At 36.8% G+C, this 17032-nt stretch overlaps 1 protein-coding gene across 7 annotated transcripts in view; it reads left to right on the top strand.

Annotated features, from left to right (window-relative positions):
• LOC126970961 (E3 ubiquitin-protein ligase RNF123-like) overlaps positions 1–17032 on the top strand; it is a 69193-nt gene that overhangs the window by 12504 nt on the left and 39657 nt on the right. For 6 of the 7 annotated variants that reach the window (XM_050817105.1, XM_050817106.1, XM_050817107.1 and 3 more), the window contains 7 exons: positions 727–852; positions 2435–2585; positions 3767–3904; positions 6799–6981; positions 10682–10834; positions 12874–12983; positions 16181–16299. In XM_050817105.1, coding sequence (XP_050673062.1) covers positions 727–852; positions 2435–2585; positions 3767–3904; positions 6799–6981; positions 10682–10834; positions 12874–12983; positions 16181–16299 — 980 coding nt within the window. Of the gene's footprint in view, positions 1–726; positions 853–2434; positions 2586–3766; positions 3905–6798; positions 6982–10681; positions 10835–12873; positions 12984–16180; positions 16300–17032 lie in introns of those variants that run through there. The other variant, XM_050817110.1, reaches the window with a different exon arrangement.

Below are 17032 nucleotides of genomic sequence, written 5' to 3' on the forward strand. Positions count from 1 at the left end.
ACATTTCCGACGTAAATTTTTGACGGTTCGTAATTCACGACGAGGATGTGGAAGATTATTCCTGCATGTACAAGTTACTACATACCTACTACACAACATTATACTTCACAACCATTAGGTACAAACATTGAGAAAATGTGTACATTCTTAAAATTTTTAATGCTAGGACTTCTTTAGTAAACTAGGCATATATAGACAGTAGGTTTATGTGAAACAGACATAGAAGCTGGTGCCTTATTCCACGAAATAGTGATTTTGCTGGAGAGTAGGTATGTAGTAACTACATTATGACAATAATTATGACAATAATTAATATTTTATTTATATAGGTTGTATATGTTTCTTTATTGTTTCCAATTTTTTTTTTATTAAAATAAGGGATGAGATGAGCAGCTGATGGTAAATGATACGCCCTGTCCATTAAAATGCAGTGCCGCTCAGGATTCTTGAAAATCCCCAAAAATTCTGAGCGGCACTACAACTGCGCTCGTCACCTTGAGACATAAGATGTTGTCTCATTTGCCCAGTAATTTCACTAGCTACGGCGCCCTTCCGAACGAAACACAGTAATGTTTACACATTACTGCTTCACGGCAGAAATAGGCGCCGTTGTGGTACCCATAATCTAGCCGGCATCCTGTGCAAAGGAGCCTCCCATTGGCTTATATTCCTAAGCTTCTTCTTTCTTAATTTTTCTTTCTAATCTTAATTTTGTAAGTTTTACAGGAATGGTGTAACTCTGGGAGTGGCTTTCGACAAGGTAACCATCGGAACTGGTCTCGCGTACTTTCCCGCTGTGTCGTTGGCGATGCAAGAACATCTGTATGCTAACTTTGGACACGTGCCTTTCGTGTGAGTTAACTAACGACACATGACATGTAACAGAACAGTAGGGTAACTCAATGATCTCCATACCAACGTCTGGGTGCAGCGCTTGTTAGCGCGCAAAATATGTTTATTGACGAAATCACAATAGAAAACTCTCAATTATCAGTTTCTCTACTACATTATGTATGTATTATTCAAGGTGGTTTTTTGGGAAGGGCTGTGATGACCAAGTCGGAAACTACGAGACTTAGGGAAAAGTCGTGAAAGGAGTCATGCCCTCGATTTATAAGAAACCAATAACTGCATATTTAGTTTTTTTAAGTGTCTTGAACTTTTGACGGAAATCGACGCGAATTATTTTTCACAAAAAAATACACCTGTATTATTGGACTAAATAGACTCTCTTGATGATAAAGATGAATCTTGCATGCTATGTTATACTAAGAATGAAAGGAAATAGAAAAAAGTAAATATTTTTTCAAATCTCACCTTTACCTAACAAATAAGTTGCTCAAAATGGCTTCCTTTGACTCCAATGCATAAGTTTATACGTCTCGCTAATGACCTTAGTTTGAATAGGAGGTGAGTTATCTTCCGCTTAAAAAAATAAAACAAAAAAAAATTGGTATTTCCTTTCATTTTTAGTAATACCTTTCATGGCAAAGATTGATCCTTATGAGCAACAGAGTTCATTGTTCGAATAATACAGGATGTATTTTTTTTAAATCATTCGGGTGGACTTACGTCAAAAGTTCAAGAAATTTTAAAAAACTAAATATGCCGTATATGGTTTCTTATAAATCGAGGGCATGTCTCCTTTCACGACTTTTCTGTAAGTCTCGTAATTTCCGACTTGGCATTCACCGCCCTTCTCAAAAAACCACCCTGGATACATGTAAACCATCCTTTTGAAGCATTCTATATATTAAAAAACGCATCAAAATCCGTTGCCTATTTTTAAAGATTTAAGCATACATACAAGGGCACAAACAGCGGGTAGCGACTTTGTTTTATGCTATGTAGTGATTTAATAACCATTGCATGCAAAAAATAATAATTTACAAAGCCTTGTAGGGGGCACTATAAGTTGTAATTATATTTAGTGTTTAAATTTTATAGTAATTATGGTGATCGCTTATTTTACTATATGAATTACTAGCTGACCCAACAGACGTTGTTCTGGATGGTTCCAGAGATATTGTGATGAGTGACTATATACGTGGAAATCTCGTATATATATATAGACTAGCTGACCCGACAGACGTTGTTCTGTTCATAATAAAAAAAACTCTTGCGGATGAAATTTTGGAAAATCCGTTCTTAGCTGACCTCTACTCGGTGAAAAGAATATTCCTACCAAATTTCAAGTCTTTAGCTCTAATGGTTCCAGAGATATCGTGATGAGCGACTATATACGTGGAAATCTCTTATATATATATATATATATATATATATATGTATATATAAATTTTGTTTATGTACGACCACCATCTAAATTAGCATGGCTGTTTTTATAACATAGTTTTGGAAAAACTCTGTATAGGCTATTTTCTGCATAACTAGGTTCATTTGTGTGGCTGTATTAAACTGCGATTTCCCTGTCTAGGTTTCCAATAGAAGGTTTCGCACCTCTTCAAGCACCGCCTTCGAAGGACACTGCACGAGCTACTATCCTATTCAAATCCCTGGATGTAATCCTGGATGAAATGAATAGATTAACCGACCTGAAACCGCCGGTTACCAATCGTTGTAGTAAGGTGAATAGAATAGAATAGAGATATATTTATTGAAGATAGGGAGTGACAATAGTAATTTAATATATGTAATTTAATTATCATAAAATCAAATCACAATAGCAGTTCCTTAACGTGGTGAAGCTACATCAGTTCTTAAAGGGGCTTTGACATGGGGAGAAGAAATGTAAAAAAAACTCCTAGAACATATATATACGTCTAGATAGTCTCTTGCTGTTAGAAAACCGATGAAAACAGGGAAATGTATCTAGACGTATAAATTATCTAAGATTTTTTTTATCTAAACTATGTTTGTAATGTTTTTACATGAAAACTACTTAATAATGTCAATGTAAAGAAACTCATGCAGTTATAAAGTAATAACTAAGTAAAATAAAACTTAAATAAATCCATAGTCCGAGTTAGTAGACTTTGACCGCTAGTTATTAATATTTTATTTTTATTTTATTTAGGATAACATACAATCATACAAGTTAAGTATTTGTACAAAAAACCCCCTTATCCACGACTTACTAATGATAGTGGGGTCATGCACAATTTTATATCATATTTATAAACTAAGTACTTAACTACTACGGGACGACACCTATAGGCCAGTGGTTAGTGATCCTGCCTACTGAGCTAGAGGTCCCGGGCTCGAATCCCGGTAGGTGCAATCATTTATTTGATGAATATCATCTATATACATTTGTTTCCGAGTCATGGATGTCTATATGTATTTATGTATGTTTAAGTAAGTATATATTATACTAAATATATCGTTGTCTTGTACCCATAGTACAGGCTATGTCTAGTTTGGGACAAAATAATTTGTGTAGAAGTGTGTCAATATTATTATTATTATTACTTATAAACTAAGTTAACGACATGTTCCCTGAGGCAAACAGTTTTAAATATTCTTTAACTATTCTAATTTATCCAAGACTAAGCGCCTGTATTTATGCTTTTTTTCATTAAAAAAGTCGATGTTGTTAAAATATTTGTTGTATAAATCTACTGCCCTATAGATAGGGCAGAGACAGCCAGCGTTAGTACGACATTTTGTTAAGGCAAATAATTGATGTGTGCGTGTTGCTCTCATATGGTGTCGAATGGGTACACGATAACAAATTTTACGTGTTAAGTCCAATATTTTTTGTTGCATAAGTCTCTACACTCAACAACTCTAATATTAATCATTTTAGACAAAATCAGACTCACTGAAATTGGAAGAGGAAGTAGCTCTGAGGATCCACAGCTCCCACTCTGTATATTCGCCGCGGGCCTCACCTCATAGCATGGTTGACAGCCAAGCGGAAGAAATGAATAAAATGTCAAGAAAGGTGAGCTTGTGAAATAGTTTGTAAAAGCCAGGTAACAATGTGGTAATAGAACAAACATTAACAATACAATACACTTATAGAACAGTACTTTGACGTTATGACGTTAGAGCGCACGATTAGACGCACGCACACATACACACGACTTACACGGCCGCTAAGCAATCTTGGGGAGACAAATCTATTAAGTGCAATGTCGTACGCCGCCGAAACTGGTCGCTGTCCGAGTTTTTTTATGAAAATAAGGGACGAGACGAGCAGGACGTTAAGCTGGTGGTAATTACGCCTTGCGCATTTCAATGCAGTGCCGCTCAAGATAGCAACGACAACTGCGCTCGTCACCTTGAGAAATAAGGTGTCAAGTCTCATTGCCCAGTAATTTCACGCGCCCTTCACATCGAAACACAGTAATGCTTACACATTATTGCTTCAAGGCAGAAATAGGCGCCGTTGTGGTACCCATTATCTATCTACCGGCATCCGGTGCTAAGGAGCCTGGTTAAATTAATTTAGCTGTCAAGTCAATCTTTTTGTATGTACCAACCCTAGGTCCGCCCGAGACCGCTGAGTTACATTACTGTTCTATTACGTGTTAGTGTTAACAAAGTTACTTGGCAGATCGGAATGATAAAATTATGTTTGGTAGTAGTGTTGCGTTCGAAGAAGTTAGAATAATAGTACAACAATGTTTTTACTCGTGTAATTTTAAGTGTATTTTTACATTAGGTTTTCGGGTAAGAGTTCATTTTTATAATTATTTTATTTAATCCGACGTTTACTGACGTTTATTTGCGGAGCACGTGTACAGGTTTAATGCAGTTGACACGAGTCGAGATAGTATTTGTAATAGTTGTCATCAACCGACAGTTACCCAGTACGTAATTACGCTAAAATCTAATGTAAAAATACAATTCTAATAAATAACACGCGTTTAAATCCTTTAAGAATAATTTTATTTAAATTTATCATATTCGCGTCACGGACTAGTTAAGAAAGAAGAACTCCGCGCCGTGATATTATCAAGTGTAGCACCTTTATGCTAGTGTGTGTGCGGTTACGGGGTATATCTGTTGCACAATTTTTTCACCCTTAAATAATCATATATCCACAAATACTTCTATATATTTGTTTCTACAATGTTTCACAATGCACGACGGCATTTTTAAAATATGTTATTACGAGGCAAACTGATCTGTCACAGACAATGGCAAACCTCATAATCGGCTTGTATAAGTGTAAGTGTATGCATGGAGCTATGTATTTACACGTTTACCGGCTTGTTTTGGTGCCTCACTGTTATGTAAGGTGACACGGAGTCCTTATTTTTTTTCTCGTCCGTGATTCGCTTTAGTAAAAAAAATCATTTACCCACTAAAGTCATAAGTTAGTTAAAAAAATGGAGTTCATAATGTGTTAATTCAGTATTTAAGCTACTGCATGAGCGTTTTCAATCATTCGTGCTGCCTAGCGAAACTATCTAAGAAAAAACCGATTCACTCGATTGTATGAAACGTGCAGTTATTGATAGATTAACAGATGACGGATAATAATCTTGTAAAAAACGAATCCACTACGTTTTAAGCAACTGTTCGCTTTCAAACTTAGCTTATACTTCGTTCCCAATAGCCAAACTGTAATTTCTACTATTTCAAATTTATGTCAAATGACTGTACGTTTAATACTAAACTAAATTCGATTATTACTTAGGCAGCCCCTCCTCTTATTAGGTAGTATTTACATCCTTTGTGCGTCTATACATTATTAATATACCATACCAAAATAGTTTCATAGCTCACAATTTTCAATTTACAGTCACATACGAAGGACTTTCACACCTTTTCACCGTCGGGTTGGGCAGAGACAATAGAATGCCATTTGCTTCTATCCTTACAAACCTCACGCGCTTCCTCTACATTCATAACTCTTTTTATACATGCTCGCTTCGCGGGTGCTTCGAACCTTTCCTTTTTCCAAAACGTCCCCAATTTGGTCGAAAAATGTCCCACGTGGTCTCCCGCGACCGACCATTACCATCTCACACTTGCCTTATATAATTGATTCGTCGTTATTACCACACTAACGGCAAAACCGATTTGTATTAAATTTTGTGTGCATATCGGGTGGGTCTCTAAATCGACCATTTTTCATATCCCTAAGTGATAAGGGTGACCTACCCCTTAATATATTTTTTTGACAAATTTTTTATTTTGATTTTATTATGATTCACTTTAAAAACAACTTCAAATTTTCACCCGATCTACACCTATTTGTGTATCGCGATTTTTATATTATTCTGTTCCATCCACATTTCCACAATAGGGTTACGAGATGGCACTCAAATATTGTGATAATTATCGAAGTACGAGAAGTTTTATATAGGACTAGCTGACCCGGCAAACGTTGTTTTGCCATATAAAGTATAATTCACGCGATAGTTTTATAAGTAATAAAATATTGCCTATATTATAGCCTGTACATCATTTTGTTCTATTGTCAAATAGTTTTTGCAGCGCACGCAAAAATAGGTTTTCGATTTTACACCTTGTGTTACAAAATAGCAATTTTATTACGGATCCCTAATTTTTAAAAAAAAACACAGCCTATAGCCGTCCTCGATAAATGGACTACCCAACGCTGAAAGAATCATTCAAATCGGACCCGTAGTACCAGAGATTAGCGCGTTCAAACAAACAAACAAACAAACAAACACTGCAGCTTTATAATATTAGTATAGATATATTCGGTAGGTCTGATAATCGGGCGTAATCTACTTTTATACCCCAAAAATTTGAATTATTGATTTCTTTTTATTACCTTATATGGCAATACAACGTTTGCTAGGTCAGCTAGTGTTGTATATAAAACACGTCATGAAGAAATTTTTTTGTTATTTTCAGGCATTTCTCATGTCGCTTGCTCGGCTTGTCGTGGTGGAGCTGGGAAATGTTCTTAAGTTGTCATACGTGGTAGTCTCGGAGCTATTGCCGAGGTTCAGAACGTCGCTAGGTCTGCCTGCGCAGGGCTTGACCACCGAGCCACATGTTGCTGAGTTTTATGCGAACGCCAAAGAACAGAAATTTGTAAGTAAACATTTTTTGTAGCAACTAAGCGATCGGTTGAAAGAGACGTAAAATTTAATACTAGTATAGTTTCATAATTAAATTTCAGTCATCTTTATTAGACCCTTAGCCCGCTCACTTCAGATGATAGACGGAAATATAGAGATATAAATAATTTTATTTGGAACAAACAAAATATTTACATAATAATACAGAACAACCATAAACAAAAAAAATATACTTTTGAGTTTTTGTCACAAATTGGTCACACTTAAGCATAATGCTGATTAGTATCGCAACCAGCACTGATTTCCCAATGGGACCAACATCACATGGACCAATATCTATACATATAAATAAAATTGGAGTTATAGTTGGAGAGGATTTATTGGCAGGTAGCTGATGTAATAAGGAGTAACTTAGGCTACGTTTATTTAAGAAAAATTAATACAATAAAGTAATGTTGCAATGTCCATTTAACGGTCTAACTAAAAATAATTTATATGGCAAAACTACGTTTGGCGGGTCAGTTAGTGTAAAATAAAATTAAAAAAGACGTGTGGCTAGACTAGACGTAAAGCTATTGCATAGCATTTTTTATCAACTTATGCAATTATTTATTTATTTTATTTATGCAGTATTGTAAAATATGAGAGGGGGCAAACGGGCAAGAGGCTCACGGGATGGGGAGAGGTGAGGCAACCACCCATGGACATCCGCAACAGCAGGTGTGTCAAGAAATGCGTTGCCGGCCTTTAAGATGGGAGTATGCTTTTTTCTTGAAGGTCCTTAAGTCGTATCTGTTCGGGAAGACCGCTGCCGGTAGTTGATTCCACAAAGTGGCTGTGCGAGGCAAGAAATTTCGAAGAAAACGCGCGGTTGTGGAATGCCAGACGTCTACGTGATGCGGATGGTACTTTGCACGTAATGTCCGATGGTGGAATTCGGCCGCTGGAATCAACCCGAACAGCTCCTCTGAGCACTCCCCGTGATAAATGCGGTAGAAGATGCAGAGAGAACCCACATCTCTACGCAATGCTAGAGAATCGAGCCGCTCTTCGTTGTATGCGGTCAAATGGAAGAAGCTGGTACTGGGGAGCACCCGCCCAGAGGTGAGAACAGTACTCCATGTGAGGCCGAATTTGCGCCTTATAAAGTTGCAGGTGGTGGCTTTTAGTGAAGTACTGTCTCGCCTTACTGAGTACACCAAGCTTTTTAGAGGCCAGTTTGGCCTTCTCTTCCAAGTGACCACGGAACTGAACGTCGTTCGATATATCGACGCCAAGTATGCCAATACAGGCGGTGGCAGTTAGAGGAGTGATCTCGAATCGAGGGGATACGACAAAGGGAGACTTTTTAGTGGTGAACGCACAAACTTGTGTCTTCTTGGGGTTGAATTGGACTAAATTATGTCGGCCCCATTCCGAGACTTTGCAAAGCATAGTCTCGATTTCAGACACAAGTTTGTTCCGGTTCTCGTCGACGCTATCCCGGGACATGTTGGCACGGCCGGTATAGGAAGCATACCCCATGCTGTCGTCTGCATAGCAATGAATATTGCTGATTTGCAGCATATCATTGATATGCAGAAGAAACAGCGTAGGGGATAGCACACAGCCTTGCGGGACACCAGAGTTTATGGGTTTTAAGTCGGAGCATGCACCGTTGATAACAACCTTGATGCTCCGATCAGCCAAAAAGCTAGTGACCCATTTGCACAACTTCTCGGGAAGCCCATAGGATGGCAGTTTCGCTATAAGCGCTTTATGCCACACCCAATCAAAGGCCTTCGCTATGTCCAAACTCACCGCCAACGCCTCTCCCTTCGACTCAACCGCTTGCGCCCATTTATGGGTGAGGTACTTATGTAACTTGCAAGATTTGATAACAGAGAGACAACGGGACAGGTGAAACTAAATAAAAATGCTTGTCATAATAATAAAAATTAAAAAAACGTGTTAAAAAAAACTTAAAAAAAATCAAGATGTACCCCAGGCTCGAACCTGGGACCTTCTGCACAAAGAGCATACGTGATAACAGCTGTTCTACGGAAACTGTAATGACCGTGCCGAAATATCTATATACATCTCGTAAGTAAGTGTTTGGTTATTTTCGTTATGGGATTTCTGGATTCGGTCTCCACGCTCAAGGCCCGCGATAGAAGCTATGCAATAGCTTAAAATAAAACAGACAATGTTGTTCAATTCTTTTTTCATACCTTCTTTAGCACTACATAAGGTATAACTATAGTACAAAAAGATATTAAGCTTTATGCTAAAGGTGTAATCTACTGGGTTATAATAGTTTCTAAGTTTCCTAACCCTCCAATGAACTGTCACTGCACGAGGACAATATTTTATTTGAAGGTCCAAACCAGTAGCAGAATTCTTTGTTACTTCTGATTATTTTGACAAGTTGTGAAGGTGAAGTTGCAGGCATTTATTTTCTCAAAATTGATTCCTTTAGAATTCTTTTTGATGTAATTTCTAATAACTACTAAATACTACTACCGCTTCGGAAACAAATGGCGCTCTGAGAGAGAAGAAGCGGCGCAAGAAACTCTCCCAGTATTCTTTTTTTGCGCTCTTTTCAATAAAAATATACAATATTGTACAATCATTTCTATCGCTATAAAATAATCACAATCTAGTCCCAGGCTGTCCGATCATTTAGATATTCAGTAGTGGAATAATAGGATTTACGACAGAGCTATTTTTTTATAAAACATTTAAATGTATTTATAGATAATGCTGGGACTTTATTATAGAAGTGTATACATTTACCCTTAAAGCTATTATGTATGTTATGGATCGACAACATTGATAATTTTATGTATCTGTTTGGGACCACGCGGGATGGGTATGATTTTAAAAACGATTGAAAGCTTATTTATTAACACGGCCTTACTCACCATTCATCGGTATTGGTACCGACTAGTTTTGAACCATTCGGAGGTCCGTCATTAGGTTGAGTGTAGTGGGTTGATTATAACGTCCCGTCTGAACAACAAGAGTGACACAATAGTTTCAGTTATACTGTTCTCATCACCACTAGTGCACCCCGCGCCCCCCGTCTTCCAGCCGCGCACTACGAGCACAAATCCGCACTATGAGACGGGACGTTATTGTAAACCCACTACACTCACCCTGATGAAGGACCTCCGAATGGTCCGAAACTAGTCGGTACCCACACCGATAAAACGTAGATAAAGCCGTGTAAATAAATAAAGTGATAATGTCTAATGATACTTTTTATAATTTACCTAGCTGACCTGACAGATGGTGTTCCAAATATAATAAATAAAAAACTACTTTTTATGAATTTGTATTTTCAATAATATTACATAATAATATAATAATATTACATGAATAATTATTTCGTAAAATAATATGCTCCCTGTTATTATAATGTAATTGATTTATAATGAAATTGTTTCACAGCAGAACTGTCACACCGTGCGTAAATAAATTTTCTCGTAGAAAATATGTACATACAAAACAATTATTGGAAATAAAAATAATCTTGGGTCCCAATTCAAAATAAAAACTATCCTATCTCTCAAGTTGGACTAAAATAAACTCCATGAAGAAATCCCCATTCAAATCCGTTTATAATTTAGGAGTTCACTGGAAACAAACATCAGGACACTGGATTTATATATATTAAGATTGCTAACCGAAAGAAACCTCTTCCAAAAAGTTTTATGTCTCAAATATTCCAGAAAGATCTCGCACAAAGTTTTCTAAGACAGCCTCAGCCAAGGTTCTGCGCTTTGCTGGAGCTGCTGTGGACTTTTCTAGACGAGGCTGCGCTGTGTGACATTCTGGAACATTGTGTGGTTAGAGAGTGTCTGCTCTTTGATCTTGCATCCCCGGTAAGTTCATCTTTGTTTTTGTTTAGGATAATCTGCGAATTGATTTTCATGGAGCAAAGAAATTTTTTTTGACGCTAAATGAAATGAAATGAAATTTATTTATTGCATCGAATACAGTATACATTATAGATCTTTATATTATTGTAGTGTCTACTATTCAGCTAATTTAAATTAGCATACAAAAAGTTTACCTAAAAGTTAAAAAATCCTTAAAACTATAATTTATTTTGTTGATTTAAACAGGAATCATGTAGTTCTTTTGTGTGGTAAGTTTTTTATTTCTGGAGGTAGATGATTAAATAATTTTATACACATTGCGTAGCTACTATTGAGGTATAATGTGGTTCTGGGACAGTGGCCTTAAACCACTCTATCCGGTAATCTGGTAGAATGAGGATTCAATTCAATGGCCCTTTTAAATGAATGATTATTTTGTTTTACAAATTTACACGCTTCAAATATATACATATTGGGCAATGTCAGAATATTTAACTTCTTAAGGGCAAATCATTCGTTGATAATGCGTACTAGACATCTTCGATCTTTTATGTACTGGCTTAAAGGTAACGGCCTTAAAACTGACAAGGGTAATATGGCCACAATTAAGCGTGTGGCTATACTCTATAGTTCTAGTATGATTGAACAATAGTAAACGTTGGAAAGTTATTTATTAATCTGGCTTTACTTTCGTTTAATCGGTGTCGGTATCGACTAGATTCAGACCATTCGGAGGTCCTTCATCAGGGTGAGTGTGGTGGGTTCGCGACAACAATCAAACGTGAGTAAAGCCGGATTTATAAATAATTTAATAATGACTCACGAAAGTTTTAATAATTTAACATAGGGAAATGTTAAAATGCATCAATGTACTCTTTTATAACTCTCTTTTTAAAAGTACTGGTATTCAATGTTGTAAAAAAGGGTGCAAAATATATATTACTACGTACTAAAAGCTGTGGAATGAGCTTCCTTGTGAGGTGTTTCAGAAACAATATGACATGGGCCGGCAACTTTTCAAATTCAAATATTCTTATTCAAAATAGGATGTGACATCACTTATTGAAAGTCAAAAAAACTACCACCCATTCCAAAATGAATCCCTCAGGCCTGAGAAGAACGGGCGCAACAAAATCAGCGGGCTTTTTTTCATCAATTAATATGTTTACAAAGTAACATTGTATAATTAAACTTATTATTTAATAGCCTGAGGGCGGTTGCTCCATTCCCAATTTGTGGTATCATTAAGAAAGTCATTTATGTTATAGTAACCTTTACCATAATTTTTAACAATTCTATTGAATAACGAAATAGTTTTGTTTTGAACTTTTTCGGGTTGTTGTAAAAGCATATACATCGCCCCACAAAAGACTTACAAACTCGACTTAGCCGAGTAGTAGGCATTATAAGCTTATGTCTGTTCCTGGTGTTAACATGGTTATGACTGTTTCTAGTAATTCCACTTATGTGCCTATGAACATATATTACATTTTCAAGAATATATTGAGAAGCAACAGTCAAGATGTTAATTTCTTTGAATTTTACTCTTAATGATTCTTTTGGACCTAGGTAGGCTCGCAACGCTCCTGTGATTCCTCTGGTGTTGCAAGAGAATGTGGGTGGCGGTGATCACTTAGCACCAGGTGACCCGTACACTCGTTTTTCCTCCTTTTCCGTAAAAAATATACTTTCAATTAATATTTATTTTCATTGCCAATGTTTATGGTAGCAGTAGACTTGGGGGATTATAAATATATAAATATTTAGTTCTCGAAGTCTGTGTCTCGGTGTCTAGAGAATAACAGGGTTGAGAAGTAAAATTCCTAACATAATGCTGACTAGACACCATTTTGGTTCTGTAATGTCCATAATATTGTTATTAGTAATAAGATTTATTTATTATTATAAAAATAAAGTGTTTTATTGACCCTTCCAGAATTAGTAACAAGCAATTCGTTGTTTCTAATGACAAAACAAACTAATCAATGAAATCTATTTTAAGCATCGCCAAATGAAGCGTCATATATTCTTTATTTTCCCAGGATATGAACTTTACACAACAAATCGAGGGACTGTACATACTATGCGGTCTGATGCAGCATCGGAACACTCGTCATCATCTTGTCAAATATGTGCTGTTTAACAAAATAACGTTAGTTACAATATTATCAACATGGCTTTGGAAACCGAAAAAAGAATCAGACCAAATACCATCGACAAAATTGATTCATGACTCACTTTGCTGATAATTATTTTAAAGGCACTAGAACAGGTTTATATTTGCACGAAAAAGATTGCATGACAATAATTGGTGGTCTGTCAGTGTCTAATAAAATTATAACAGTTACTTACGAAATGTATGTTCAAGCTAATTTCGACCTACTTATTTATTAGGAAAATGACATAAAGGTGGGACACGATTCAATTTTTTCGATATTGCATACGCCATAATAAGAAACGCGTTAGAATCGTTTGAACTTTCTACAATCGTTAAATTAAAATCCGGTACAAAGCTTTAATTCTCCATATACAAAAGTACTATATACGGCGCTGCAATGGATACATGAAATGAACACACGGGTAGAAGTACTTAACCGTAATCATAACAATGAAAAAAATTAGGAAATCGGTTGACCCAAAATGTTCGAAATTAGGAATGGACTGTTGATTGTTTGATAGGCGTAATAAAAACGACTGTGAAAAAAAAGAACAGTTCTTATACCACCTACCTTTACTGCAACTCGCCACACAGCATCCACCGGTACACGGAACTACAGGAACCACGTGGTTTCAACTATCGAGGGGGGCCATCTCGGACAGCACCTTCTCGTACGGCGCCGGTCGCAAACGGAAGAGAGGTTGTGTAGGCTTATGAGTAACGCCCACACATACGTCACGCGATTATCGCGCCTAGCGGTTTCAACTTAGGGTTGAAGTATACTAGAGATAGACGGCACCTTAGCAAGTTCGATCTTCACATTGGAAATTAACTGGCACTTTTTCCAAACAATATACAATGCAAAGACCGAACATACCCCCCACTGAAATCACTGTAATAAATTTCCGAACAAATGTATCATCAAAATCTTAAGCTCAAAGCAAATAAAATTTAATGAAAAAATAAATAAATAATAAGTACACCAGGCGTGCCATCAACAACATCAGGGTGCAATACAATGATGCGTGATGAATTAATCCTGATGAAGTTGCCTCGGTACTGTAGCGCGTCGGCCATGTTCGCCGAGGCCAGAGTACCGGATTTCTTTGCTCATGAGATCGCGTATCGCAACATTCTGGAGCCGATTGCGAGAATCCAAGAATGAGATCCTGAGCACGCTGGCCGGGTGTCTGGATTGCTCAATTACCAAGCATTGGCGTTCAGTGCACCAGGAGGCTAATCTATACTAATATATAAAGCTGCAGTGTTTGTTTGTTTGTTTGAACGCGCTAATCTGTGGTACTACTAGTCCGATTTGAATGATTCTTTCAGTGTTGGGTAGTCCATTTATCGAGGAAGGCAAAATTAGGGATTCGTAATAAAATTGCTATTTTGTAACACAAGGCGTAAAATCGAAAACCTATTTTTGCGTGCGCTGCAAAAACTATTGACAATAGAACAAAATGATGTACAGGCTATAATATAGGCAATATTTTATTACTTATAAAACTATCGCGTGAATTATACTTTATATGGCAAAACAACGTTTGCCGGGTCAGCTAGTAGGAAATTAAATAGACCTGAATACAGAATTGTATTTTAATTTATTTAATTTTAAATTTAATTGTATTATATAATTTTATTTTCTACATATATTATTGTAATTTTAACTGGGTGCATACCTTTTAATAAAGATATATTATTAATGCAAACAAACACGAACGAATCAAAAAATTTCGACCAAGATGGTCAAAATTGAAAAATCGAGGTGATTATTTTTTGGAATCCATCGCTAAAGCAGCAAGTAATTCCAAAAAAAACGCATGAAAAAAAAAATTCGTAGTTATTTTTTAATTTCTTAAAATCTATCGGTCCGAATTTTTAAATTTTCTCAGCGGGAAGTTAAAAATGAAAAAGATAATTGAAATTATCAAACAATCAAATAATATACGGGTACCGCACAGCGTGGAACAAGTAGGTATCAGCCTACGATAGCGCGCGGCTACTAGAACTTACAGGGTGTTCCGAAATAAAATTATGGAAAGTTGATTATTTTTAGGTGAATTATGTATTTTTATGATTACGGTTAAGTAGCTGTTGTTCTGTTTTGTAGATCCATGCCGTATAGTGTACACGAGTAGTTGATGCTAATAGAACAACCTTAGATTAAGGATTGGTCTCCGCTACGCTCCAACCTAACTAAGATACCGCACTCCCTAAGAACAATAGCTTTTTTGTAACGGCAACTATTAGATTCTTGTGTGAGTGGCAACTTGACACTCAATGGAATCTTTCAAATTTTGTAAAATACGCTTCGTGTTATTTTACATTTAAATTAATAAAATACTCACTGATGATATGTGATCCCAGTGTCTTTCGTATTTCTTGTAGTGTTATTTTTACAAAGTTTCACTACGCAACCCGCCATTTTAGTTTCAGTTATTAGCAAAGTTTAACAGAACATGTGGCATGCCAACGTCACACATTGTTAGACTGGCTCGAGTACGCCCACTTGGGCGAAGTATTAGATGCCGCACTTTGCGACTGCGCCTGCGGTATCTAGTTGGAGCGCAATGGAAGCCAGAAGCCGAAAGCCAGGGCAATTGATGCTAATGTATCTGCCTACCGCACTGGGAGACAAACGGGTTATGTTTTCAATATGTCAGTATGTGAATCGCCTGGCCAGAATTTAAAATATTTTTTATTGGAGGTTCGTCTTATCATAAATTTTCATTTTCTATTGAAATTAACAAAAAAAAGGGCAAGCACATTTCCAAACAATTATAGTAATTTCTTACTCTGTAAGCAGTAATAAAATAAAATCTGTCGTAAATCCTACTACTCAACAGCTGAATATCTAAGTGATCGGACAGCCTGGGACTAGATTATGATTATTATATATCAATAGCAATGACAGTACAGAACAGTATTGTATATTTTATTAAAAAGATCGCAAAAATGCTGGGAAAGTTATTGCGCCGCTTTTCTCTCTCTGAGCGCGATTTGTTTCCGAAGCGGTAGTAGTATTGGAAATTATAAAGGAATAAATTTTTGAGAAAATAAATGCCTTTTATGACTTTTTCTAACAGGTTTTTACAGGGATTCTAAGAGTTTTAGTTTTCCCGATATATCAACGCTGTTGTGATCGGGATGGTCAAGGGACGCATGAATTGGTGATTTATGTCCTACAGGTTTGACAATTTCCTGAACATTAAGTGCCCGGATGACAGTGTTCTGAAGACAGTTGTTCGAAAGCCCTGGTGGCAGAAACCAACTCCTGTTCAGGGAGAGACCGACCCCAGGATAGCTGGTAAGTCAAGCCATAGAAGTCCTGCAAACTCAAATCCAAAAATCAAAAGTTATTCATTCATGTAGGTCAAAAAGTCACACTTGTGATTTTCAATGTTATAGGTACATTTTTCCATCTACATCTACATGGGAAAACTTGACCATTTAGGGCAAGAAGACACTCATTGCCACTATTTTAAATCAATATTTACAGGTTTTAAGACTTCTATGCATAGTAAGGCAGCTAAATACGCAAAGGTTTCAACTTAATTAAGCAAGTAAATAAAAATCAAACAGTGTGTAAATCAATATGTTCGGTCTTTGCATTGTATATTACTTGGTAAAGTGCCAGTTAATTTCAACTGTGGAGATCGAACTTACTAAGGTGCCATCTATCGCTTCTGTACTTCAACCCTAAGTTGAAACCGGTAGCAAACGGTGGCGCTAGTCGCGACAATCGCGTGACGTATGCGTGTGTGGCCGTAACTCATAAGCCTACACAAGCTCTCTTCCGCTTCGACCGCCGTACGAGAAGGTTCCGTCCGAGACGTTCTGGGCCGCCCTTTGAGCCTCGAGGCTCGAACCACCTTGGTTCCTATAGTGCCGTGCACCGGTGGATGCTGTGTGGCGAGGAGCAGTAAAGGTAGGTGGTACATGCATTGTTCCTTTTTTCACGGTTGCTTTATTGCGCCTACCAAATAATCTACAGTCCATTCTTAATATCTCAAAAGTTATTAAGTAGAGTGAATGCATTG

This window comes from Leptidea sinapis, chromosome 22, assembly GCF_905404315.1.
Source record: "Leptidea sinapis chromosome 22, ilLepSina1.1, whole genome shotgun sequence".
In the NCBI taxonomy this organism is placed as follows: domain Eukaryota; kingdom Metazoa; phylum Arthropoda; class Insecta; order Lepidoptera; family Pieridae; genus Leptidea; species Leptidea sinapis.